The sequence below is a fragment of the Puma concolor genome, chromosome C2 (assembly GCF_028749965.1).
Source record: "Puma concolor isolate L17-30 chromosome C2, mPumCon1.1.hap2, whole genome shotgun sequence".
Classification (NCBI taxonomy): Eukaryota; Metazoa; Chordata; class Mammalia; order Carnivora; family Felidae; genus Puma; species Puma concolor.
In genome coordinates, this window is record NC_141675.1 from 12,221,090 (window position 1) to 12,247,998 (window position 26,909).

The 26,909-nt window shown below is 41.5% G+C and overlaps 1 protein-coding gene and 1 non-coding gene across 3 annotated transcripts in view; both read left to right on the forward strand.

Annotated features, from left to right (window-relative positions):
* The window catches only part of GADL1 (GAD like acidic amino acid decarboxylase 1), a 172,558-nt gene that overhangs the window by 102,527 nt on the left and 43,122 nt on the right, over nucleotides 1-26,909 (forward strand). For both annotated transcript variants that reach the window (XM_025913288.2, XM_086720582.1), the window contains 2 exons: nucleotides 3,410-3,461; nucleotides 13,279-13,368. In XM_025913288.2, the coding sequence (XP_025769073.2) occupies nucleotides 3,410-3,461; nucleotides 13,279-13,368 (142 nt within the window). The remainder of the gene's footprint in view (nucleotides 1-3,409; nucleotides 3,462-13,278; nucleotides 13,369-26,909) is intronic.
* LOC112850536 (U6 spliceosomal RNA) lies at nucleotides 10,818-10,927 on the forward strand. Its single transcript, XR_003222659.2, has one exon. It is a non-coding gene; the product is annotated as a U6 spliceosomal RNA (small nuclear RNA).

The window sequence follows — 26,909 nt, forward strand, 5'->3', positions numbered from 1 at the left end:
ACTTAGCATCACACTCTCCAGTTCCATCCACGTTGCTACAAAAGGCCATATTTCATTTTTTCTCATTGCCACGTAGTATTCCATTGTGTATATAAACCACAATTTCTTTATCCATTCATCAGTTGATGGACATTTAGGCTCTTTCCATAATTTGACTATTGTTGAGAGTGCTGCTATAAACATTGGGGTACAAGTGCCCCTATGCATCAGTACTCCTGTATCCCTTGGATAAATTCCTAGCAGTACTATTGCTGGGTCATAGGGTAGGTCTATTTTTAATTTTCTGAGGAACCTCCACACTGCTTTCCAGAGCGGCTGCACCAATTTGCATTCCCACCAACAGTGCAAGAGGGTTCCCGTTTCTCCACATCCTCTCCAGCATCTATAGTCTCCTGATTTGTTCATTTTGGCCACTCTGACTGGCGTGAGGTGATATCTGAGTGTGGTTTTGATTTGTATTTCCCTGATAAGGAGCGATGTTGAACATCTTTTCATGTGCCTGTTGGCCATCCGGATGTCTTCTTTAGAGAAGTGTCTATTCATGTTTTCTGCCCATTTCTTCACTGGGTTATTTGTTTTTCGGGTGTGGAGTTTGGTGAGCTCTTTATAGATTTTGGATACTAGCCCTTTGTCTGATATGTCATTTGCAAATATCTTTTCCCATTCCATTGGTTGCCTTTTAGTTTTGTTGGTTGTTTCCTTTGCTGTGCAGAAGCTTTTTATCTTCATAAGGTCCCAGTAATTCACTTTTGCTTTTAATTCCCTTGCCTTTGGGGATGTGTCAAGTAAGAGATTGCTACGACTGAGGTTAGAGAGGTCTTTTCCTGCTTTCTCCTCTAAGGTTTTGATGGTTTCCTGTCTCACATCAAAACGCCTGGTTTTTGATGCCAGTATTGAACCATCCAACCAGCCCGATAAATGTCTTTATGAATTAAGCCAAGTCCCCTTCTAATTGTAGACAAAAGTAATCTAACTGGCATGCCCAGCATTACTCACGTTTATTTGTCAATTGAACTCTTTTATGTGGGAGACGTATTTACCCGGTTTGGCATGGAGCATAGTTGGGGGACTCCAGCGTGAGTCTTTGTTGATGTTCATAATAGCAACTCTTCACCCGAATCACCTGCACTCTCCACTCAGTTAGAATGTTACCCTGGGCTTTCCGGGCTCTGAGAGCAGCTGCACTGGGGACGCTAACCCTGACACAAAGTCTGGGTCCCCACGGTTAGCAAAAAGCAGAGTTGTAACTGAAATGATCCCGGTCTGTTTTAGGATGCCTTTCTCTTGAGAGCAGCTGTAGCCTGTTTGACAGACATAGCTTAAATGGAGACTTTTGTGTAAGTTTCTTATAGTCATCATGTGTTAGGGAAGGATTTTGTCCCCCTAGTTCCACACCTCCATTATATAGAGGAGGACACTGAGGCAGGCTTGGGGGAGGCTAAGGGATTTGCCAAAAGTCACAAAATTGATGATCTGCACAACTAGAATCCTGTAGAGTCCGTCCCGGGATTTCTAGAGATGCAAAGTTTTTCCCTAGCTTTGAGGTGTCCAGAATTAGTGTGGGCTTCCTCAGGGTGAAGTGTGGCATTGCTTCAGAGTTCACATATTGCCTATAAACATTTGTCTGAGGAGCTGCAAAAAGTATGGTTCAGAAGCTTTCCTTATGTAGATAGAGATTGCATGTGTCTGTCGATACATTTTGTACTTTACATTTTTGTTTATTAAGTTCCCTTTTAAGAATTTTACAAGTAACCACATCCAAGAAACTTTGCAAAGAAATATAAAAAGAGAGCTACTAATCTCTCTCTTCCCCATTGCATCCTGTTTGTTCCTTCCTCGGGTAAATACTAACAATATATGGTGTACCCTTTCTTTCTTTACTCTGTTAAAAACTGTGTGTGTGTGTGTGTGTGTGTGTGTGTGTGTGTGTGTGTGTGTGTGCGCGCGTGCGCGCGCGTGTGCGCGTGCACGCATGCGCGCACGCATGCATGCATGCATGTGGATAGGAATTACTTTTGCGTTCTTTTTACAATTTCTTAAAAAGCAAAATTGTGTTATCCGTATTTCTCAGTACCTTACTTTTATCTCTTGCTAATACATCATAAACATCCCTGTGGTTTAATTAAAGTAGATATAATCTATTCTTTTTAATGGCTGCATCATGTTCTATTGTATTGCTATAATACATTTTATTTGACCGTTTCCCAATTTCTGGATATTACTCTTGTTTCTGGTTATTTTGTATTAAATACACACACACACGTACATGTAGATTTAGACAAAATTAACATGTGTATGATTTTAACTTTTTTACAACAGCCTTTGAGATTTGAAAAGTAAATTGTGTTATTTCAGTTTTTTTGAGATTTAGACCCAAGAAAAACATTTTTGTTGTCCTCAAGTATTAGTTGAATATGTGTAGTTTAGTTTCGCGACATGCTCATATTCCATACAATTGTACCGTATAATTCCCTATGATGCGTGGACCGTAAGTTTCAAAGCCAGTCCTCATTGCTGGGTGTCGTGTTCTTGTTTGTTTGTTTGTTTGCTTCTTTCTTTCCTCCTTTCTTTCGCTATTACATATAAAATCACAATAAATATTCTGGCAAGTACATTTTTGTCATTCCTTACACTTTACCCCCAAATTTGAAATACTGGGACAAGGGTTATAAACTTTTCCAGACTTATAATCAAATCACTAATTTTTAAGGCCAATTATTTCAAAATGTTCCCCTTTTTATTGACAGTAGCCAAGCCCAGGGGGAGAGGTGTCTGTGTGGATTTACTCAAAGTCGTTTTTGTCTTTTCTCGGTCATACTCCATATCTCCTGTATCTGTGCCCTTTGCTTATGGTCTGATAGTTCTCTTTTCCCTAACATTTGAGATGACTTCATGGACATTCTATCAGTGGCTGCAGCCCACTAACTTTTAACATGATACTAATGATCACTTCTCCTTTCCTCGGTTCTGGCCTTGGAAAAGGTAATGTTGAGCTTCCTTAATTTTAAATGAGCTTATAGGTGGGATTACGCACCAAAAGCCAGCTGGGTAATTTAAGTACCTATACTAAATCCCCATCTAGAATATAAATGTGTAACTCACGTGGTCAGAGATGTATCTCCGATATACTGTATGTAGGTGGTTTTCATAGTGGGGTAAAAGTCTGATGCTGAGATGTGAGATAGACATCACCTTATTAAAAAGATGTACTTTTTTGCTCGGGCCCCAGAGGCCTGCAGTAGGTTCAGGAATATGTGTTTAAATCCGTGTCTATTCCTATCCCTATGCCTTTCCTTATTTCTAAGCCTTGTCTCTGCATCAGAAATAGCAGTTTGTGTGTGTGTGTCAGTTGTGTTCATGGAGTTTTTAGATTCCAAATTATAAATATTATTGTGACTTTCATTTTTAGATACCTTGTAGAAGAAATCAAGAAAAGAGAAGGATTCAAGCTACTGCTGGAAGTAAGTGATTACGGAATTGTGCTCGTGATTTTGTCAGTCAACAGTGATGAAGGTGGTAATTTTCTAATCTGTTATATTTCACTGGTTTTTGTGTTGCAGACTTAGAAACAAGTCATTAGCTTAATTCATGGAGTCCATTATGTTAATTTACTCTATTAGTGAGTATTTTTCCTTTGTTAGATTCACAAAGAGCACACTTGCCTTTAAGTATTGAAAATTAAAGTGCTCAATAATAATTACCAAGGATAATACTGAATAAATATATAAATTGCATGATGATTGTACTGTGAATATTCAACTGTGCTGTAGTGGTGCCTGCATGTGAAAAATCAATTAAGTGAATGTACAATAATGCATTTAGTTTTGTCTTTTTATAAAATAAGGAAAGCATATTAGCTTTGGAGCAATGGGAAAATAAGTCATTTTGTGTTGGACTGCTTGCTATATATAAGAAGTAAAGTGGTTGCAAAAGTAGAGAATATTGTTTTTTTCCTAAAACATATGGTTAGAAAATATGAAGAGTGTTATTTAATTCTGATTTTTAAGAAATAGGAAGTATAAAATTCACTCAGATCTTCTAATAGCACGTATTATATAGCAATTTTAACCTAATGTAAAAATCCCCTAGAGATTACAGCCTAGGAACCTATATTATATGTAAGCAATCTGGCTGCCATTGGCATTCATTTATTCAGCAAGATTTCTTGAGCAATTACTATGTGCTAGGCACAGTTCTAGGCATGGGAGGATAAAACCGGGAAATCCCTCTCTCTGGGAGTATTTATACTCAAAATGGTAAATGACAGCCGATAAACAAGCAAATTAATACCTAACAAGCATCAGGTAGTGAGACCTCTTAAGAAAACAATAAAGCAGGTTCATGAAAGATAATCCAGTATACAAATAAACAGTTACAGATGTAGCAAGTTCTGTAATAGAAACAGATGTTGGTGAGGATTGCTGAGAAAGGGAAACCATTTTACACTGTTGGTGGGAATGCAAACTGGTTCAGCCACTCTGAAAAACAGTATGGAGGTTCCTCAAAACATTAAAAATAGAACTATCTATGACCCAGCAATTGCACTACTAGGAATTTATCCAAAGGATACAAAAATACTGATTCAAAGGGGCACATGCTCCCCAGTGTTTATAGCAGTGTTACCAACAATAGCCAAATTATGGAAGAAGCCCAAGTGTTCATTGACTGATGAATGGATAAAGAAGATTTGGTATATATGTATACACACACACACACACGCGCGTGTGTGTGTGTTTGTATAATGGAATACTACCCAGTAATGAAAAAGAATGAAATCTTGCCATTTGCAACAATGTACAGAGGGTATTATGTTAAGGAAAATAAGTCAGAGAAAGATAGATATCACATGATTTCACTCATGCGTGGAATTTGAGAAACTCAACAGATGAACACAGGGGAAGGGAAGGAAAAAAAAGAGAAAAACAGAGAGGGAGGCAAACCATAAGAGACTCATAACTACAGAGAACAAACTGAGGGCTGCTGGAGGGGAGGTGGGTGGAAGGATGGGTTAAGTGGATGATGGGCATTAAGGAGGGCACTTGTTGGGATGAGCACTGGGTGTCATATGTAAGAGATGAATCACTGGGTCCTACTCCTGAAGCCAAGACTATGCTGTATGTTAAGTAACTTGTTTTTTTTTTTGTTTTTTTTTTTTTTTAAGGAGGGTGGAATGCTGGAATGAGGATGTCGGTGGGGGGTGGCTTGTTTCGTTTGGGTCATGCGGGTAGGGCCCTCTGAGGTCATCTTCTACCTGAGACCTGATTGATGGTAAACAGCATGCCATGCAGCTAGCTGTCTGAGCGAAAAGCATTCTAGGTAGAATCAATAAACAACTTCAAAGGCTTAATGCTACAAGGAGTTCGAAGTGTTTAAGGAACCAGAAGAAGGCACATTAAGAAAGAGGGGTGTAGGAGGTGATACAGTTGGAGAGGTGGGCAGAGACCAGATCAGGTAGAGTCAGGTAGGGCCTGGTAAGACCTCTGGCTTTTATTCCAAGTGTAATCGTCAGAGAAGTTTTAAGCAGACAGGAGTCTGAATTCCATTTTAAAAGATGGTGCTGGATGTCTTGGGAAGAGAGGAATGGGGTGGGAGAGGGTGAAGGAAAGCCAAGGAAAGGATGAACGAGGCAAGTTGGGACGCTGTTGCAGTAGCAGAGGTGAGGTATGATGATGGCCCTCCCAATAAGCTGCAGAAACACTGCTCCAGTGACTCCTGACTGTGGCTTCTGCCACTATCCGCAAGAGTTCAAAGTTCCTGAAAAATGGGGATATGAAAGAACTTGCAAAGACAGCAAGAGAATCCATATTTAAATGGCTTTCTGGGGATACTTGAAGAAGCAAAAAGGCAAATTTGGAATGTGGGATATTCTACAGGGCAGCTGTCCTGGTTTCCTCAACAGGTTAGTGGGGTGAAGGAAAATAAAGGAGAAGGTAGCGATGATCACCTCAGGTTCAAAGAGACAGAAGAGGCCTGATAACCACATGCAGCAGAGGGAGCTGTTGCCTAGTTTGAACACTTGTAAAAAGTAAAGTTTCAAACAGTTGGGAAGCTTCTAATGTGAACTGGCTATTGGATAATACCAAAGAATTATCAATAATTTTGCTAGGTGTGATAATGGCATGATTACATGAGAAAACATCTATATTTTTAAGAGATGCATATATAAGCACATAGGCGCAAAACAGCTATAGGATTGGTTGGGGGTTGAGTCTGAGTCACTTTTTTTAAAAAAATATTCTTGAGTTTAACTTGCCTTCTTTACTTCCTTGAGGTTGAGTTTTACTCTTTATTTTTACAATTTTGAACTGCCTTCTCTATTTCTCTGGTTGTGGGAGCTCTGGTGCCTATGGAAAGTCCTGTGCACCTTGGAACTGAAGTCTTTTGATAGAGCTAAAAGAAAAAGTGAAAAAAAGACGGATTGTCTTAAACGTTATGTATATGTTCCTCCTAAAGGCTTAAAAGTTAAGGGAGGAAACTCTCACCATCATTTTAGGGAATTGCAAACATTCAACTTGTAATGCAAGCGAAGGTGGGTTTTAATCATTAGGCAGCCTTCTGCCCTGAATATCTTAGCTATGGGAGCCAGATGGCCCCAGAGCAGTGAAGGTGGCTTTCTAAAAGCACTCCAGCCTTCCCACTTACAAGCGGTTTTGTATGTGATATGCATTTGCCTCTTTTCTCTGTGTTCCATTTGGAGAAATAATGTAAAATTAGACCTTGAATCTCATATATATAAGTGTCAAGGCAGTTATCCTTTTTGTTAACAAATGCTTAGTTTGGATTGATTAGATATAACCCTACTGTAGACTTAAGAGAGATGTGATTGGAGTATAGTCTGTGAAACTGAAAGTCTATCACTTTAGGAAAAATGCAAGTCTCTCTCTCTCTCTCTCTCTCTCTCTCTCTCTCTCTCTCTATATATATATATATATATATATATATATATATATATAATTTTACTTACACACATATATATTCACTTTTTAGCAGATAGCAGTGAGAATGTTAAGTGGAATATTGAAAACAGTAAATGAACACAACAAAACAGAATATCCAGTATTTGAATACCTTTTCCTGAAAAGAACAAAAATAATGCATATTTTCTTGAAGATGATTTAAAGTTATCATTTCAAATGAATTCTGCATTATTCATAGGCCCCTGAAAATAATCTTTCTGTTTTTCTGTGTTGGATCTGAGATCTAATAAATGTTTTCCTAGAGGTATAGTCATTCATATACTATCATTCACATATTTTGATCTCTTGGGAGCGTCTTAATTATTCAACTTTTTGTTTTTCTCTTCCTGAGTTCTACATTAGGAAGAGTTATTTTGGCTCCATAGACTTTCCAGGGTGTAAAGGATCTTCGAGGACATCCAGTCAACTTCCTGCTGGAGGCAGGACACCTCTCTTGATGGTAACCAGTAGCCATAACAGGATGTCAACCTCTTCCTGAACACTTCCTGTGTCAGATAATTCACAGCTCAGTTCTCTTCCCCAGAGCTCTAATTATTCATATTCTATTATTTATTGACCGCTGCTATTAATATGTATCAAGTACATGCAATTTATAGTTATCTTCTTATATTTTTTTATTTAGATGACAGCACCCTTCTAATCGCAAAAATCTGGTGCACATTGTTTAGTCTTCATCTCATTGGACTTAGGTAGCGTTTTACACCATTATCTACTCCCTCTCTCTTGAAATTCTCTTCCTTCTTGGTTTCTTTGAATTTCTCTCCCAGTTTTTCTCCATTACCTGTAACTTTTTCTTCTCAGTCTCTGTGTGGCAAAGGTCTCTTCATCTGGGTACCCCGTGAAATATTCTTTTCTGTTCTTCCATCTTAAGTTCTTCGTTGTGTCCACTTACTCTCCCTGAAATGTTTAATCCATTTCTAGAACTTTGTTGTCAACAGCTTCAATAATGTATCCATCCTTGACTTTCCTCCTAAACTCTAGTCATTTGTACATTAGGTATGTTGTGAAATTTTCAGTTAGACTCCCACAGGCACCTCAAATCCAACATTTCTAAACCTGTAGTGTAGCCATTTTCTTTACCAAAATACTACTTTCTTCTTTCAGTCATTAGAACTATGATCAGTCCATCTCTACATGGGAGCCACACTGTGGTCTTTCTAAAATGAAATCTGCTCCTGAAATCAAAAGTCTCCCATGATTCCACATCTCTTCTAGAATCAAGCCAAAGCCCTCCAACATGGCAGATGAGGAAGCCCTTCATGAAATGACTCTCATTTCCATGCCCACTTTCACCTCTCTTCAGTACACCCTGTCCTCTGTTCATTCCAAGTTCTTGCCATCCCCCTGAATACACGGGCTTCTACATGTGCACTATTCCTGTTGCCAGAAATGTTTTCTTGTATTACGAGAAATTTCGTCTTTTGTAAGGCTCATTCCATTGCAGTTTAATTGCCTGTATCTAGCTCCATTACTCATCATTGAGTTCCTAGAGATAAGCATATAGTGTAGTCATTTTTCTCATCTTAATGTCTGGTTCAGTATCTAGAATATAGAAAATTCTGTTAATCGAATTAGACATTTCAGTTACCCTTCTTGGGGCAGGCTATAATTCTTTAACATTCCCCTTCAAATATTGTATGCAAAAATAGTGATGTGTCCCACCTAGTACAGATTTTAATGTGGCTACTCATCCACCTGATGAGGACATCTTGTTCAACCTATATAGCCCCAGATAATAGCCACTCTTCTAATAGAGTGCCTGGTGTATGGCCATATATAGTAGTAAATGTTGGACATAATCTCTGTGCTATCTAACCAATTCTGTGAAGTGGACCATATGATCTCCATTTCATAGATTAGGAAGCTGAGCTTAGAGTTCAACCCCTGTCCAAACAAAGACCTGGTGAAGCTGAGATCCAAACCAAGGCTGTTTGTGCTACCCAGTGCTGCCTTTGAAATTTTTCAGTAGTCTAATCAGATATTTAAAATAAAAAAGCTTAGGGGCGCCTGGGTGGCGCAGTCGGTTAAGCGTCCGACTTCAGCCAGGTCACGATCTTGCGGTCCGGGAGTTCGAGCCCCGCGTCAGGCTCTGGGCTGATGGCTCAGAGCCTGGAGCCTGTTTCCGATTCTGTGTCTCCCTCTCTCTCTGCCCCTCCCCCGTTCATGCTCTATCTCTCTCTGTCCCAAAAAAAAAAAAAAAAAAAAAAAAAAAAAAAAAAACTTGAAGAAAAAAAATAAAATAAAAAAGCTTGAAGTCACTTGAAATCCACCATGGCCCCTTTCTCCATTCTATACTTGCACGATTATTTCATTCTATCTGCTAGAGTCTGCATTTCTACTTATTAAAATGCCTAGTGCTAGCTTTGCTTTTTATTATTATTATTGTGATCTAATGACACTGTAAGCAAAGGAGATGAATTTCTTTTGACATGACTCAGTTCTAGAGGATGCAAGCTACTACATCTTGGTGACCCTCGACTTATTTCCCCAAGGGGTCTCATGTCATTTGCTCAATAATAAACTGCCTGCTTCATTTCTTAGAATATATCTATTTTTTTCTCTTTGAAAATCAGGGTAGAATGTATCCATCTTTCCTTTAGTGACATTTCTGTACTTCTCCATGAATTTTTTTTTTTAATTTTTTTTGACGTTTATTTATTTTTGAGACAGAGAGAGACAGAGCATGAACGGGGGAGGGGCAGAGAGAGAGGGAGACACAGAATCTGAAGCAGGCTCCAGGCTCTGAGCCATCAGCCCAGAGCCCGACGCGGGGCTCGAACTCACAGACCGCGAGATCGTGACCTGAGCTGAAGTCGGACGCTCAACCGACTGAGCCACCCAGGCGCCCCTCCATGAATTTTTAAAGGTTGTGACAATGTTTTTCACTGCTACATGTGTTTTTGTACCCTTCGCTCTCATTTGTCTGGTCTAGACACTTGGATTCCCTTTTTATGTCTTCTCAATTTTATGGTGTTAGAGTACATAGACTAAAGTGTTCCTAAGACCCTCGAGAGGTCAGGCTTTCCTATATACAGGCAATGAAGTGCCATGTGAATGGTTCTACTCTGAAAATACTCATTACTGCTTTGCAGCCTCTTGAAGAAAGTCACATATCAAATACAAGCTAGAAAGGCAAAGAGACCGGAAAAACTCAAATGTGTTCCTCGTGAATATTCAAAAGGATATTTTTTCCAAATCTTAATAGTTTTGGAAATGAGGACAGTAAAGGTATTCCACCAAATGGAGATCAAATATCTTCCAATCAAATGGACTGTCAAAAAGGCTTCACAAGTTTTCAAATGTCACAGCACTAAAAAACACCATTATAAAAGAGACTGGGCAAAAATCACAGGTATGTCACTTCTAAAATATTTAAACAGAGGGGTGCCTGGGTAGCTCAGTTGGTTAAGTGTCCGACTCTTGATTTCAGCTCGGGTCACGATCTCATCGTTAATGAGTTCGAGCCCCGCACCTCATCAGGCTCTGCGCTGACAGTGCAGAGCCTGCTTGGGATTCTCCCTCTCTTTCTGTCCCTCCCCTGCTTGCTCTCTCTCTCTCTCTCTCTCTCAAAATAAATATATAAAATAAAAAAAAATTAAAAATACATTGAAACAGAAACTTACTAAAGGAAACAAATTTAAAAGGTGATTTAAAAGGTCTAAGTCCTAACGTATACAACATAGAGCAGATAGGGAGCAAGTAGAAACTACCACAAAATGATTTCTAATGTCTCCGTGCAAATGAAAAGCAATAACTTAATGATGTATTAGTCAGGGTCCAATAAGAAGACAAAAACTGCACAGTAATTTGAAGTGGGAAAGTGCAGTCTAAAGAATTATTGTGCTTGCTTCAGCAGCCCATATACTGAAATGGGGACGAGACAGAGATGATCATGAGCATGGCCCCTGTGCAAGGATGACACACGAATTTGTGAGGCATTTCATATCAGAAGGAGAAGGAGAAGGAGGAGAATTATTATTATTATTATTATTATTATTATTATTATTATTATTAACAGGGGATTGCCTCATCAGGGGAAGAGAGAACCCTAAAAAATAAAGAAATAGCAGAGGTAGAAAACGTGCACCACTCTTAGAACCCAGGATACAGCACCCAAACAAGAGGCCGTCCCTCCCAGGGCTGAGATCCAGTGGTGGTTGGAGGAGGCACAGAGTGCTAGAGAAAGCCTCTGAGCAGCACCTTGAAGCTTACTCAGGCTTCACAGGGGTGCCTCGCTGGCAGCACTCCCCTGTGAGACCACCTGAGGGGGTATGTCAGAAAAAGCCATTTAGGGCCCCTACCAGTCTGCTGTGAAACCATCTGACGAGGTGGTGCCGGGGGCGAGTTGGCAGGGGGTCCACTTGTGGCTGGACACCAGCACTGCTCAAAAACCCACACGTCCTGTAGGGGATCCATGAGGTTAGCACACCGGAACCGGAAGAGATACCTCTTCCTTCTCAGCATCCCTCCAGCACCCTCTGCTGATAAAGTCTCAGATTGGACCAGATGGCAAGGAGAAATATTTATAGAGTCCACTTCCATTGTTATAGGGTGACAGGCAAAGTGTGGATTTGAGCTGAGAAGCAGGAAATTATTTCTGGAAAAAAAATCATCATTAATGTAAAAGATGTGAATTCCTAGAACCTGATGACAGATGATAACTATATTTTCTTTTACTTTCTGATCAACTATAGTTACTTTATTTGAAAAGATGTATTCACATTCAAGGGAGTAAAGAATTTTGAAGGACATTTCTTTCCTAGAGATACCAAATCAGTTATATCAGAAACCCAAGTATAAATTGTATGGATTTGTACAGACTGTTGTAATCTCATGATAAATGTTTGCAGAAACTGAGTTGAATTAAATAGTACTCCATTTTGAACTACTCTATATTTTGAAGATTTGTGGCTTTTTTTTTTTTTTTTGGTCAAATCCAATAAGCATGTTACAAATTTCAAAGGTGAAAGGGCTTAGCTTGTTGAGCTGGGGATGTTTCTGGGCATTCACTTTTGATTTAAAATCCACTAGAATACGAACTCTCTTTAACACTGGTCTTGATCTTAAGATATAAGATGATAGCGATTCCATCTTTCTGAAATACTGGCAAACTTCATCCTGATACTAGAGTATAACTCTGATGGTTACTGAGAACTGTTACAACATTGGCTGTCGCCTACAAACCGTGTTTGTGTGGAAGAATGGAAATCATTTCAAATATTGTCACTGCTAAGAGTCTGCTGGGCAGGTAGTCATGTCTTATAATCTTTCCTGAATATCTAATCTTCCCTGTGTATCTAATTTGTGAACCCCCAACATAACTTCCCACATCACCTGGTCACTGAATGCAAGTCTTGTGATTGCCATTGACATGTACTACGTTTTTGTCCTGTGAGGATGAAGTGTGAAATGGAGAAGGTCTCGTCTATGTGACAAGAGCTAGACTAAAGCCTGCTCTGGCCGGTTATCCCATGTTTAACCAAAACCGATGACTGGAGATGATGATTTGGCTCTGGCCTCTCTAGTTCAGAGTTTCTCAAACATATACCATGCACGACTTACTTCAGAATCCCCCGAGATGCTTTGTAAAATACCAGTTCTCCAGCCTTTTCTATGCTGGACTAAATCAGACGCTGGGCATTCTGAGCACAGGGACTGAGAATCTCTGTTTTGAAAAAGGCCGACTCCTATCCTGACAGTACCTGGGACTGGCACTGATACTCGAGAGCCACGAGTCAAGACGATGCCCTTTTTCTCAAAGCGGTATAGGCAAGGGTCACAGCAGGGCTGGTTAAGTGAGGTCCAGGTATGTCCTATGTCATCAACTCATAGGTAACTGGGGATTTTGCACCTGTCAGGTTTAGCAGGTAATGGAAGACAGCTTTACCTTAAATAGCTCTACCTTAAATAGAGAAGGAATTATTAGAAGGGTATGGTGGTATAAGAAATAAGTTGAGGATCAGAGTTGAAGAGGGAGGGACCAGGGCATCTCTGGGCACAGGAGTGTCAGGTGCTAACTGATGATCAGAGCTTGGTTGGAGCAGCTTCAAACTTTATTATGTTTTCCCCCAGTTTTGTGCTCATCCCTTACCTGGAGGAAAGAGCACCCTCTTTTTCTTCTCAGTTGGGTGCACCCAACTGAGAAGAAAATCTCCCAATAGGCTGTTATCAGAAGTGAGGCAGAATGATTTGATATCAACATAATACACACGTGACAACTCTTAGAAGAAGTAACTAGGCTTAATCACAGTATAAGATTAATTTTAAGTTAAAATAACTTTCAAATTTTTTAAACCCCCAGCCTGAATATGCCAATATTTGCTTTTGGTACATTCCGCCGAGCCTTCGAGAGATGGAAGAAGGACCTGAGTTCTGGGAAAAACTTAATGTGGTAAGTAATACGTAAAATTGCATTTCTCCTTTTGATGAAATGATTCAATGCCCATTGCCTGTTGATCCTATAAATAATTCTGTGCTCGTAAGACCTCCTGAAGATGTAGAGAAGTAGCTCCTGGTATATTACAAGCTAATGACATACCAAACAGTATAAATGTTGTTTACGCTTAACAAATTAACATACTTGACCTAGACACAAACTCAAAATAAAGTGCTGTTTGCAAGATCGTTCTAAGATTTATGAAAAGTTCTCACTCACGGTGTATTTCTGAAAGTATGATCTGATAACAGCACACAAGGTAAAATCGTATGATGAATGGCTTCTTTCCTCCAACTCTGCCAGCACATGTCTGTGTTGGCGTCACCTCTCTTGGAGATAATGTTAAAAGTCTAAATCCGGTACCCTTTGTGAGTGTGAAACCTTCTGTTCTTTCCACCAACAAAAGCATCTCATGCCCAAGGGGCTTGTGTGATAAAAAATGAAGAGATGCCAGCAGTGGGTTTCAACTGATCATAGAACAAAATGTGCTTGAAAGTGTCTCCACACAGTTGGTGAGGGCTGACAGTCCTGAATGAGAAGAAGCCCCCGGGCTCTAGAGAGAGACCCCTTGTGTCTCACCTGCCCCTCTCCTAGCATGGTCCTGCCGGTTAAATTCCTGCCTCCAAATTAGATTTTGAAGAACAGGCAAGTCCTGAGTCCACACTACTTGCTCCCCGTCCCGTGCTGCATAGACATCATGTATAGGCCAATGAGTTGCCCCTAGGCCATGACAGATAGAATAGAGTTCACAACGGGTTGCAACCATCGAAGTTGGGTAATTTGGGTGATGGTCTACCCCTGGGATCTTCTCCCTCAAGCTCAGCTACCTCCATGACCCTGGTTAGTAAAACCGCCCACTTGCAAACCCCTGCCTACCTTCAGTGGGAAAATCGGTGTTACTATTAATAGCTTTTATAGGCAATAGTGCTTCTTCTTCCCAGTCAGGCAAGCAACAAACCTTTATGGAGCACTTGCTGTGCCGTGCACTGGAGATACAAATATCAAAAAGACTTGGTTCCTGCCTTTGAGAAGTTCATAAGTGGGGAGACAAATGAGTCAAGAGATGATCGCAAGGTAAATAGTGAGGACCCGGACGGAGATAAACCCTGTTTGCACTGAGAGCAGAGAGAGAGGATATCTTCCTCAGTGGGTGACGCTAGAGCTAAGTCTTGAACAATCAGTAGAAGCCAGTTAGGGGACGGTTGTAAAGAAGCAGGTTCCAGGAAGAATCACAGCATGATGATCCAGAGACTTAAGAAGAAAAGGTGTGATTCAAGGATGACAGAGGTGCAAAAGGGCAGTCTTGGGGTACTTGCCTTTCATGACAAGGAGCTTGGAACTTGTGGCTAATGAAGAAGAAGAGGGAGGGCCATGGCCTTTAAGCCATAACCACAGATAACCTCACCTACAGCATCTCCTCTTAGCTGCAAGTTATTCTCTGTTTTTTTTCATGGCTCATTAAACCCCCCTACACCGTAGCATAATATGTACCCGATACATACATATTCTACCCCTTGTCAAACCTGAGATCAGGCAGTAGAGATGGGGAGAGAGGGGTGATGTTCTCTGTGCCTTTGCCTAGAAAAGCCCCGCCTTTACCCATTTCAGGCCGTTCACATAGTCCTTGGGCTTTGTCTTGCATTTTTGTCACACAAGGCAAATAGAAGAGTGCTAAAGAACGCATTTCAGATGCTATGTAACCCATACAAGGAAGAGAGAACTGGACAATGTGAGAATTTAATAGTGAGGTTTCTAGGGACGTTTTCTACTTTGATGGAATACAACTGACACTTTTTGGTGGTGTGGGGGAATAATTGCTCAGGGTTGAGAAAGATGTGGTTACCGTTTTCCTCACTTTTCCATTGTTAAGAAAAGCAACCAAGGATGTGATATTTGTGTTTTGCTGACTCATGACAGTTCAAGACATGGATCAGGAAAACTAAATAGCCCCATTATATTTGGGGATATTGTTGACTCACTCTTCCTTTATTTAAAGCAACAATCATATTACCTATTCTCAAAAACAGTTGAAATCAAGAATGGATATACATGCTAAAGTCAGATAATCAGCATGTAATATACTTTTAATCTTAACTGGAAATTGAATATTAATTGGGAAATTCTTTTCTATACCTAGTATTTTGTAGCGCTGATTCTCTTATGGTTAATATCTATGATTCTCTATTCCTTCATTTTGCAGTGTTTTTTTTTCTATTTAGTACCATGGTTTTCTTGCCCAGTCTAATAGCATACTATTTTAATTGGTAGGGTTGCTTCTGATTAGTAAATGTGACTAGTGCTGACACATAATCATTGGTTCACAGGTTCTTAGTTTCCTTTTATTGTCTCTCTTTGTGTGGGTGTGCATGGATTTGGCAAGGAAGGGACACACACACATATATATATATATATATATATATGCACTTGATCTTTGTAGTTTTCTGCTTACTGTAGTATGAGAATGCAAGTATATGAGTTATAACCTGGAGTGTACTTGAAGCACACTTAAAATTTATTTGGGGGTTTATCTTGGATGCAGAATCACAAACAAATAAATAAGCCGAATCAGGCTTTGCCCCTCCAGTTCAGGCTATTGTCAGGTTGAGCTGTCAGATCACAGAATCAGTGGTGTGATAAGTCTTTCCTTTGGCAGCAGGAGCGGGAGAGGGATTACTTGGTGATGAATCGGGAGTTTCAGAGCATGTAAGCGTGTGTCTGTGTGTGTGCTTGCAAATGTGTGTGCGTGTGTGTGAGGCTACTTTTGAGGGCTCAGTCACTCTGTAGTCACTCTGACACCATATTCAATCACTGAGTTCTAGTCACTTCCTTTTTAAGATGCCTTCTGTAAAATGTTCTTCTTTCTGATGCTTGCAGGCATTGTGATATCGTAGGTGTGCGTTATTTCCCTGCCCAGATTGCGTTTGCCTCCTTTAGGGTCTCTTTGTCTCTTGCCATCTCTTTTCCCCATTTGTTTTCTTGGCTCTCTGCGGATCCATACCTCCAGCTCTGTGTCATCATGTTGCTCTCCTGCCGGAAGCCTCTAATGGCTTCCTGTGCTTTGCAGTAGCAATATTCACCCCTAGAGACCCAATGACCCCTGCTTATAATAAATATTGTCAATGTCCCCTTTGCTCTCCTAAAATGAGACCAATACCGACACCCGACTTGGTAAAAGGTAACACGAGACCTTGCGTGTAACGTGAAGGAGAGCTAATCTTCATAATACAGATACGTATTTCACTACAACATGCGTGACTAGTGCGTGACTGCACTAGAAGACAGGAGGAAGTGAGTGGTACAATTCTCACACATACTCTTAGAATCACAGTGATTGTAAGCCATATACAAATGCAGACTTTTGTACGTAGGTGACGTTGCTGATGCAAATAGCAGGTGTGGTGTGGTATTAGTGAAATAATTTTCCAAAAACGGTGCACAACTCTTAGTAAAGCTTTGAAGAAAACCTGTTTCCCTTGATTTACCTGAGTAATAAAAAAAAAACTTAGCGTTTCTTAAAAATGGGCACAGAATCTTTTGCATTTGTATGTAAAACAGAGTTAGGGTATGGGCTTGGAGCCTTGTAACCGGGCTTCTCACCTGCTACATTTCCGGGAGGACGTTTGAAAGTTGGGCAGGACACAGGACAGTGCTCCTTATTGCTCAGGACCGCTCTACACATTGTAGAGCTAGCAGCCTCTCTGGTCCTCACTAAACACCAGTAGAAGTCTCCACCCATCTTGAAAACCAAAACATCTGCCCAGATTTCCAAAACATTCCCTAGAAGTATACTGCCATTCCCTTGAGAGTGACTGGTCCATAGGATAAAATCTAGTCCATTCTGCTTGGCATCCGAAGGCCTTCATGTCCAAACTTCAAGTATTAAAACAAGAAATGTAAAAGAAGAATCTAAGTATTCAACTATAGGGAATTGGTTAAATTTTAGTACCTAATTTATATGCAAATGTCTAGTATATAGACACTTAAAATTCTGTTCCAAAATAACGTATTCATAATTTACTATTAACTGAAAAAAATGAGTTATACAAACAGCCACTATAGTATAATATCAATTTTGAAAAACCATGTGTTTATTATGTATGTATACATAGATACTTATATACGTACAAAATGTTGTATATATGGTTAGATAAGGGGAAGATAACAGGCACCAAAATATTTTAGAGATATTTGTAGGTGTTTTTTTCTCTTTAGTATTCCTCTGAAATGTCTTAATTTTCTCCATTAACATATAATTTTTGTGAAAATCATAATAAGAGCGGGGCCCCTGGGTGGCTCAGTCAGTTAGGCATCCGACTCTTGATTTTGGCTCGGGTCATGATCTCACCGTTAGGCTAGTGAGATTGAGCCCCACATCAGGCTCTGCACTGGCAGTGCGGAGCCTGCTTGGGATTTTCTCTCTCCCTCTCTTTCTGCCCCCTCCTCTGTGCTCTCTCTCAAAAATAAATAAACATGAAAAAAAAATTTTTTAAATCATAATAAGAGACAATAATGATAAACCTAAGTATAGAGTAATTGACCTGGTGAAGCCATCGGGTTCCTTGCTTGCTTACCTACACAAAGGCTCTCTAGGAATTGACCGCAATCTGCTAACAGTTAAAAACATCGAAAATAAACTGAGCATTCATTCACCCCAATATGTTTTTATTCTTTTAAAATCATCTACATGTATTACTTTTATTTTTTTTTTTTATTTTTTTTTTTTTTAATTTTTTTTTTTTCAACGTTTTATTTATTTTTGAGACAGAGAGAGACAGAGCATGAACGGGGGAGGGGCAGAGAGAGAGGGAGACACAGAATCAGAAACAGGCTCCAGGCTCTGAGCCATCAGCCCAGAGCCTGACGCGGGGCTCGAACTCCCAGACCGCGAGATCGTGACCTGGCTGAAGTCGGACGCTTAACCGACTACGCCACCCAGGCGCCCCTACATGTATTACTTTTAAATATAGTATGCACATTTAAAAATACACATCATCATTTTTAAGGATGAATTTTAAATTTTAAATTATGAAGAGATGTTCTAATCTCTCTTCTCCTTACATCACAGGGGATTGTCTTGTTTGGAGAGCATGATTATACAATATTCAGTCAATTAGTTTGCAAACTATTTTCTCTCGTGACTTGTTCCCAGATGTAGTATGTCATTTGTCTTCCCTTCCCATCTCTATCTCTGTCCTTACTAAAACACCCACACCATCTGCACTGATTTTAAGTTCAGGGGCATTGCCCGTGGTCTCAGCTGAGTTCTTCGAAAGGCTTTCCAGGGCTCTCCAGGAGCTTCCAGCATCGTAGCAGAGTTATACTCTGCTCTCTAAAGCGACTGCCTAAAATAAGTTTATGTCGGTTTGTTTCTTCGGAAGCTTCACCCTAGTGATCAGATGTGGAGGGCAAGGGAGTTGGGCAAGGCTGCAGAAGCCCGAGACCCAGAGAATGTAATTGAAAATCCCGTCAGTTTGCTTTGCCTCATCATGACTCAATGTTCTAATGCAGATTTCCTCTTTGGTCAACATTTCATAAATAATTCTGCATCGCGCCAGCCAAATTTACATTCTTAGAAGTAATTAACAAGTTGTCTTTTTGTACTCACGCATGGTCATTTCAACCTTTATTTTTGTTTGCTGACCTGCAGATTTGTGACTAATGTTAGTCATTTATTACCGGCTCCTTTCTCCTCAACAGTAGAAGAGAAATAAATCTTTTAGAACCAATTTGATGGGTGTGTTGTTTTATTGCTTATTTGGTGATACCACTTGATATGATATTCCAGATATCTTTAGAGGGAATCGAGTATTCTCCCTGGCAGGTTTCTGATGAACAACACTTGAAGGAACTGCATAGTCTGGGTGGGGTGATGTGTTTCTATGGAAGCCTCACAGTGAGACAACCCAAAGGCCACTTCCTAGGTAGGCAGGCAGGGCTTCAGGCACCCCCCTGGTGCCTGAATTTAATTCCTGTGTTTTAAATGTGCTGCATTTAATTCCTGTGTGTGTGTGTGTGTGTGTGTGTGTGTGTGTGTGTGTGTGTGTGCGCGCACGTGTGTGTGTGTTCATGTATGTATGCATGTAAGAGTTTGTATACATTTTGAGAGCTTCTGTATGTTTTTGAGGATGCTGATCCTAATTTTCTTTCCATCACCATCTGTGACATTGGTATATCCAATCACTCGTCTTTAGATCATGAACTAAAAACACCCTTTTCTTTAAAGATGCAACAGTGTTTTGTTTTTAATGTTCAGGATGAGTTTCTATTTTAACAGTGGGATACAGAATTTACAATATATTCTTCAAAACTCCTGTTTCCTAGTGGGTAGAACTCATCTTAAAGCTGCGCTTTGTTTACAATTTATATTTAAGGAGAATCTAATATAGACGTGCCCTTTAAGTGAAGTATTTCTCAATGTGACTTGAGAGACTCTCTTTCTGATAGTGGCTGGGATGTAGATTTTGGAAAAGCTTAACTCATGAATTTCCTATGTCTTGTAGATAATGTATTCTCTTTCCCTAAACTATTAAGACCCGAGATACAATCCTGTCCTATGTATTCTCTCAGGTGGAGCTGTTTTATCTACAGTTTGTCAGATACCCTACTCGCTGAAGTCAGATTGTTCTTTGTCATTCTGAGTTAAGGGTCAGGGCACCACAAGGTGGTGGTTACGGGTTAGGGCACCACAAGGAGCCACTTAGATATGTCCCGCGTAAGCATGGCCTTCTTCAGAAATCAGCTGGTGAGGGTGGGGTGTCCCTTCTGCTAAAGGATGTTGGATGCTCTGAATGTTTTATGGGTTTATGCTCATTGCGTTTCCCTAGTTTAAATCACAGTCTTTCTAGATAGCTGTACTCCACTGTATTTATAAAATTGCAACCAGCAAAAGATTGTTTTTTAAGTTTTTTTTCAGTTTATTTATTTTGAGAGAGAAAGCATGAGCAGGGGAGAGGCAGATTGAGAGGGAGAAGAGAGAGAGAGAGAGAGAGAGAGAGAGAGAGAATCCAAAGCAGGCTCTACACTATTAGCATGGAACCTGATGCGGGGCTTGACCTCACGAACCGTGAGATCATGACCCGAGCCGAAACCAAGAGTCGGACGCTTAACCGACTGAGCCACCCAGGCGCCCTCCAGCAAAAGATTCGAACAACATTCCTGTTGGATATTCTTGTGCAACAGGGGAGTTCACAGTGAGTTCTCCTTCGGAACACACAGAACACATTTTTAAAATTGTTGTGTTATTAATTTATATTAACTTATATTGCATTTAGACCTTGTGGACTTAAAACATTATTTTCAGACCCATCCAGAGGATTTTTCATGGATAGTAACCTGAGCTCCCCGGGAAAGCCAGACAAGTGCAGAAGACCTCATTAGAACATTAGTTTTTCTTTCCTTTTATTTTTCTGTCCGGAGTTTAGCAGGTTCCCCTCTTGTTTCTGTTGGACTCTTCTCATTTACCGTGGAAAAAGCTCTGAGCTTGGACTGTCTGTTGAAAATTAAAATTGAGCAAAATTAAGCTGGGCGTCTCTGCAGGCTGAGGCTGAGCTCATGGGCTGAGGTCAGGACAAAGATGGGTTCTGAGTGGGGAACATGCGTGTGTGTGGCCTCCTGTAGCCTGTTCACACCAGTGTATGCCTGCTCACTGGGACTGGCTGATCCACTGGGCGCTCTCTTTTTTTTTTTTAATGTTTATTTTTGAGAAGGGGCAGAGAGGCAGAGAGAGGGAGACACAGAATCCGAAGCAGGCCCCAGGCTCTGAGCTGTCAGCACAGAACCAGACGCGGGGCTCGAACTCACAGACCGCGAGATCGTGACCTGAGCCCAAGTTGGACGCTCAACCGACTGAGCCACCCAGGCGCCCCTCCACTGGCACTCTCAATGGCAGTGATGGAAACTGAGGCCCAACAGTGGAGCTAAAGCTGCATTTCCACAAGTATCTCTTTGTACCTTGGGTTTGCTGTTCCTCACACAAGCATGGGTATACTGTGCTGTATGCCAGGGCTACCCCTGGCCTCATCTGTCCCAATTGCATAGGAACCAAGTCGGTACCTGAAATATGCCAGTGTCTTTAGTCTGTGCTCAAATCTTAAGGCCATCTGAAATAATTCTGAATTTCCAGATAAATCAGTGTGAGCAGTGAGGAAAGGCAGACGCTTAGTCTTAATCAGTCTGGAGCACAATCCTGTATCCTGAGTATGATTGTATTTAGTTTACTCAGAGGTTAAAGCTCAAATGCTTATAGAAGCTAGACAGGTAGCATAAATAAGGAAGGCGGACTGGGCATAATACTCTAGGGCGTGGTGGGGACTGTGATAAAGCAGAGAAGGGCGGCCTCAGCTAAGGGAGCAGCCCCTACTCCGCAAATAATGGCAGCTGCCATGCAGGTATGCTTGGCTGTGTCCCAGGCCTTAGTTTTCTTTCTTTCTTTTCTTTCTTTTTTTTTTTTTTTTAATATAATTTATTGACAAATTGGTTTCCATACAACACTCAGTGCCAGGTCTTATTTTTCAAGAGATGCTACATATACAGGTGCTGACGTGAACTATCCTTTGCTCTTGATATTTTCAATGTTGGCCAATGACTTAAAAATTTCCAATGTACCTTTGTCAGTGGGATCTGGCCTTCTGGCTTTTAGTTTGCAACTCTTCCCTAAGTTCACCAGGTCTTAATGACCTGTTTCTGTGCATGAGACACTGGGAGCTCCTTGGAGGGGGACCTATCCCTTCTTTGTGTTGGTTCCTCCATGGCACCTACCATGATGGTGAATCCTCAACCCACCGTCGGCTACGAGGGCTGCCCGAGTGCTGTGTCATCTACCGGAAAAAGAACATGCACGGTCACGTGATGTCAGACTTGTAAACACGGGGGTTTTAAAAATGGTAACCTTGAGGCAAATGTGGCAGCACACTTAGGGTATATGGGTGGCTTCTGTTCTTGTGTTCTTCTCCTTTCCTGATCCTGAGAAAGGCATAGCACCCCTGGGGTCCATGCCTCCTTTGAGGCTTGCGTAGCCCTGATGGTATCTGTCTTCCTAGGTTTTCTGAAAGCCTCAGCTGGCCAGTGAACCCCTAGAGGAAGGCAAGAAGTTTAGAGGCAGAGATGCAGGCCTAGGAGAGCAAGGGGCTAAAGGGAGGGGTGGTGGGGTCATCCCCAGATAGGGATGACTCCCGGCTCCCCTCTGTAAGCATCCTAAGGTGGTGTGTGTGTGTGTGTGTGTGTGTGTGTGTGTGTGTGTGTGTGTTCATTCCAGATGTTGGAATGTCTGCTCATTTCTAACAGGGAAGGAAATGGCCCTGCCACAGCGTATCAGGGGATCACGTTGGTTCGGATCGTAAGCATTTCTTGTACTGGACCAGTCACCTAAGCGCTAACACTGAACCTCCGGGGACCTCTGGGGGCTGTGAGAGCCATAATCATGACGGAGGCTGACTTTTAATCAGGCTTGTAGGATCTCCACTTGAGGCTGGATTTAATTTTATTCAAAGGATGTAAAGTACCGTGACATTTCATGCACACCTGAGTTTCTGGAGCAAAATTCATACCCACAACACAACCATTAAAGAAATTGCTCCGGACCCAATGCAGTATTTATGGTTGCAAAACAAAGAATGGACCCAGAGCTGAAAGGAAAAAAAAAAAATTTTTTTTTTTTTTTTTTTTTTTTCCGGAAGATCCTTAAACTCCCTTTGCCAGACCAGACCTGCCCCCTGGTGGCATTTTTTGCTCATTTTTTCCTTTACTAGCTGGGAAGTGCCACAGTAGCCCCTGACTGAAGCAATGCTTTTAACAAGACGGTACAGGATTTCAGCCTCCGTGGTGTCAGGGCTCCCGGAGTCTGCCAAACCCAGAAAGGCTCACCTGAAGAAGAAATTCTAGAAGGATCAAATTGATCCTTGTCTTCACTTCAAACGTGTTTCTGTTGGTCTCTCTTCACCTCGACTCCAGAGGAAGGACTTGCCTATTTGCACAGCAGACTCCTGCCTGTTTACCTTTGGGTTCTGCTTCTGGGGCGTCATCCCAGACAGTCTCTCTTCCCCGCGGCGTCCCTTCTGTTCCACCCCCTTCTCTCCCTTCTCGTTCTCTCTCCTTCTCATATTCGCATCCTTTCTTTTTCTCTATTGTATTGCTGCCCTCCATCAATACACACGTCCAGGCTCTGACAGCCTTGGAGGAAATCATTCTATGATTTGCTTTTAGCAAATTGCTTCCCTTCAAATTACTTCCTGTCTCTTTCTCCATCCCTTTGGGCTAAACTGCTGAGAAGAAAAACTTAAAAGTGTCTTAGCCCGTGGAACACCCTGTGTCATAGCTTATGAAACCATCCCCATGATTCTGGGCATTCAGCTCGCCTCCAGCGCGTTGCCGTTGTAAATGATAATGGATGAACACGTCTGTGCTCCCACTGCCCGCTTTTGCTTTCGTTATGTCCAGAAGATAAAGTGCCCCGTATGTAGTTGCTGATTATGAAAATCAATGTGGTTTTGAGCCAGACTCTGGCTGTGTGTTGTGATACTGACTTTTAAGAAGGTTGTAACCACTTACAATGCCACCAGCAAGGAATGCGTTCCCAGGCACAATTCAACTATGGCAACATTGGATGCTGCCGATTGGGGCGGGGAGGGTGGAAATTCTACTCAGAGAAGGTGAGAAATCATATCTCACATTTGCTGTACCTTTTCTTGTATTAATTGTTGGTGGGCTGAACCATTTTCTGGTTTTTTTTTCTTCACCGATTATGGTTCCCTGTGTGTTTGTTGTTTTTTTCCCCCCATATTTTCCATATTTTGAGGTCTGATGTTTTCCTCATGAATTTGAATAAGAACATATATAGTGTGAGTTTAAGGCCCTCTTTGTCAGATAGAATGCAAATATTGTCCTCAGTATAATGTCCTTTTTATTTTAGTCTTGCTGTTTTTTCATTGTACAGAAGTTTTAAATTTTTTATGTATTCAAATCTGTCAGTCTTTTCCTTCATGATTTATTCCACTGCTTCAAAGCTGAAGTTACTGTCTTTCACAAATCTGATAAATATTCTATCCCATCTCCTGCTGGTTTTTCTGTCATTCAATTTTTTTGTACTTAACTCCTTAATCCAGGTGGAGGTTATTTTTGTATATTGTGTAAACTATGAATCTAACTTGGAAAGTTCCCCAAATGGTTATCTACTTATTTCAGTTTGACTTACTAAGTAATTCTTCTTACCATTTTTCATTACGGAAGCTTGTGTTATCAAGGGTTACATTTTTAAAAACACTTCCTTCTATTTCTGGATTTCCCAATCTGTTGTATTGATCTGTGTTTCTGTTTTTGAGTCAGGGACAAAGGTTTTAGGTGGCATTGCTTCCTAATGGGCACCCAGAGCTGCTAAAACTCCATCCTTCTGGTTCTTGTTTAAAACCGCATTCTTCAGGGGCCCCTGGGTGCCTCAGTCGGTGAAGCGTCCGGCTCTTTGCTTAGGTTCAAGTCATGATCTCACTGTTCGTGAGTGTGAGCCCCCTGTTGGGCTCTGCACCTGCTTGACATTCTTTGTCTCCTTCTCTCTCTCTGCCCCTCCCCTACTCTATCTTAAAAATAAACATTTAAAACACAGCATTCTTGAATGCTGTGTTTTAAATGTTTTCATATGGGTTAAGCATCTGACTCTTGGTTTTGGCTCAGGTGACCATCTCACTGGTTGTGGGTTTGAGCCCCATATCAGGCTCTGCACTGTCAGTGCAGAATCTGCTTGGGAGCCTCTCTCTCTCCCTCCCTCCCTCCCTCTTCTTTCTGCCCTTCACATCTCTCTCTCTCTCAAAATAAATAAATAAATAAACATAAAAAAGGCGGGGGGCACCTGGGTGGCTCAGTCTCAGTAGGTTCAATGTTTTCATACGTATTTCAGAACTCTTTTTTAGTAAAAAAAAAAAAAAAAAAGACAGCTTGTTAGGTTTTTTATTGGAGCTTATATCACTAAGATCTGGAGCTAAATAAATAACGCCTTTGTTGCTCACTGGCTGTGTAACCACGGACAACTTACTTAAGGTCCCTTTACCTCTTATTTTCCATCGATGGCATGGGGATGATAAAAATATCCACCTTAAAGGATTTTAACAAGGATTGAATGGCATGACTCGGGTACAGTCTGGCACAGAGTAAGTGCTTATTGAACATTACTTTTCATTATTAATCCTGTTACCCCATGTTTGAAGTATGAGCCTCGAATGTCTTCTTCGTGCCTTTCTGTTTGCCCCTTTCCAAATTGCCGTCTACACTCTTATCATAATAAACTTTCTAAAATACAACTCTGATCGTCACATCGCTCCTTCGTGCTTTCTTTGTTCCGGAGGGAGAGGGTCCATAATCATTCAGGGACCGCAGTGATCCAATCTGTTTCAGCCTCCTTGCACGGTCCCCGGCTCATCCTCCTCATGTACCCTGCTCTCCAGCCAACTGGACCACCTGCTCCTGTGTTCACTTGGGAAGCCAGCCTATATCACTGTCGCTAAGCACATGGGCTCAGCACTCAAAAGCTCAGGTTCAAACCTGGCTTCATCATTCTTTGCGTGTACCTTCTGGTAGAGGACATTGCCACCCCATGCCTCAGTTTCCTCATCTATAAAATCACACTGATAATGATAGGTTATGGCTTTGCGTAGATTAAATGAGATAGTGCATGCAAGCCATTTTCACCGTGCTGAGTAGGACCGGCTACCTCATTTGCAGAGCCCAGTGCAAAATGAAAATATGAGCCCCCCCCCCCGACTTTTTTTTTCCAGAAATTGTCAAGAATTTCAAGACCGTGACACTGGGGAATTAAACTAAGTATGAGGCCCTTCTCTAGTCTGGGGTACCAGGTACCAGGCACGGGCCACAGAGCTTTGAAGCCAGCCCCAGTCCACAGTATTTGATGACGGCGGGGAATGTTAGCATTCTGACCGCCTGGTGTTTTCTCAAGCTGCTCCCTCTGTCCCTGGTGTCTTGCTCCTATGCCCTCCCGCCTCCCCACCCCCCGGCCCCCGCCCCGTGGCTTACCTTATGTGCAGTCTCCTCCCAGAAGCCCCCGAGATACACACTTGTTTCCTTTTTTTTTTTTTTTTAAATGTTTGTTTATTTTTGAGACAGGGAGAGACAGAGCATGAACAGGGGAGGGTCAGAGAGAGAGGGAGACACAGAATCTGAAACAGGCTCCAGGCTCTGAACTGTCAGCCCAGAGCCCGACGCGGGGCTCGAACTCACGGACTGCGAGGTCATGACCTGAGCCGAAGTCGGAGGCTCAACCGACTGAGCCACCCAGGGGCCCCTTGTTTCCTCCTTTGAGAGACTGTGGCTATGATCTAGTCTTGTCTAGGCCACTTACAGCCTTCAGCCTGGTACACGGGGAAATTTTGTGTGTGACTCCCTCTTAAGATCAGGCTGTCGGCCCCCCAGCTGGCACTGGAAGCGTTTCCTGGCACTCGAGTGTAAGTACCCTTGCCAAACATGCGGACGATGCTTGGCTATACTATCTCGGCAGT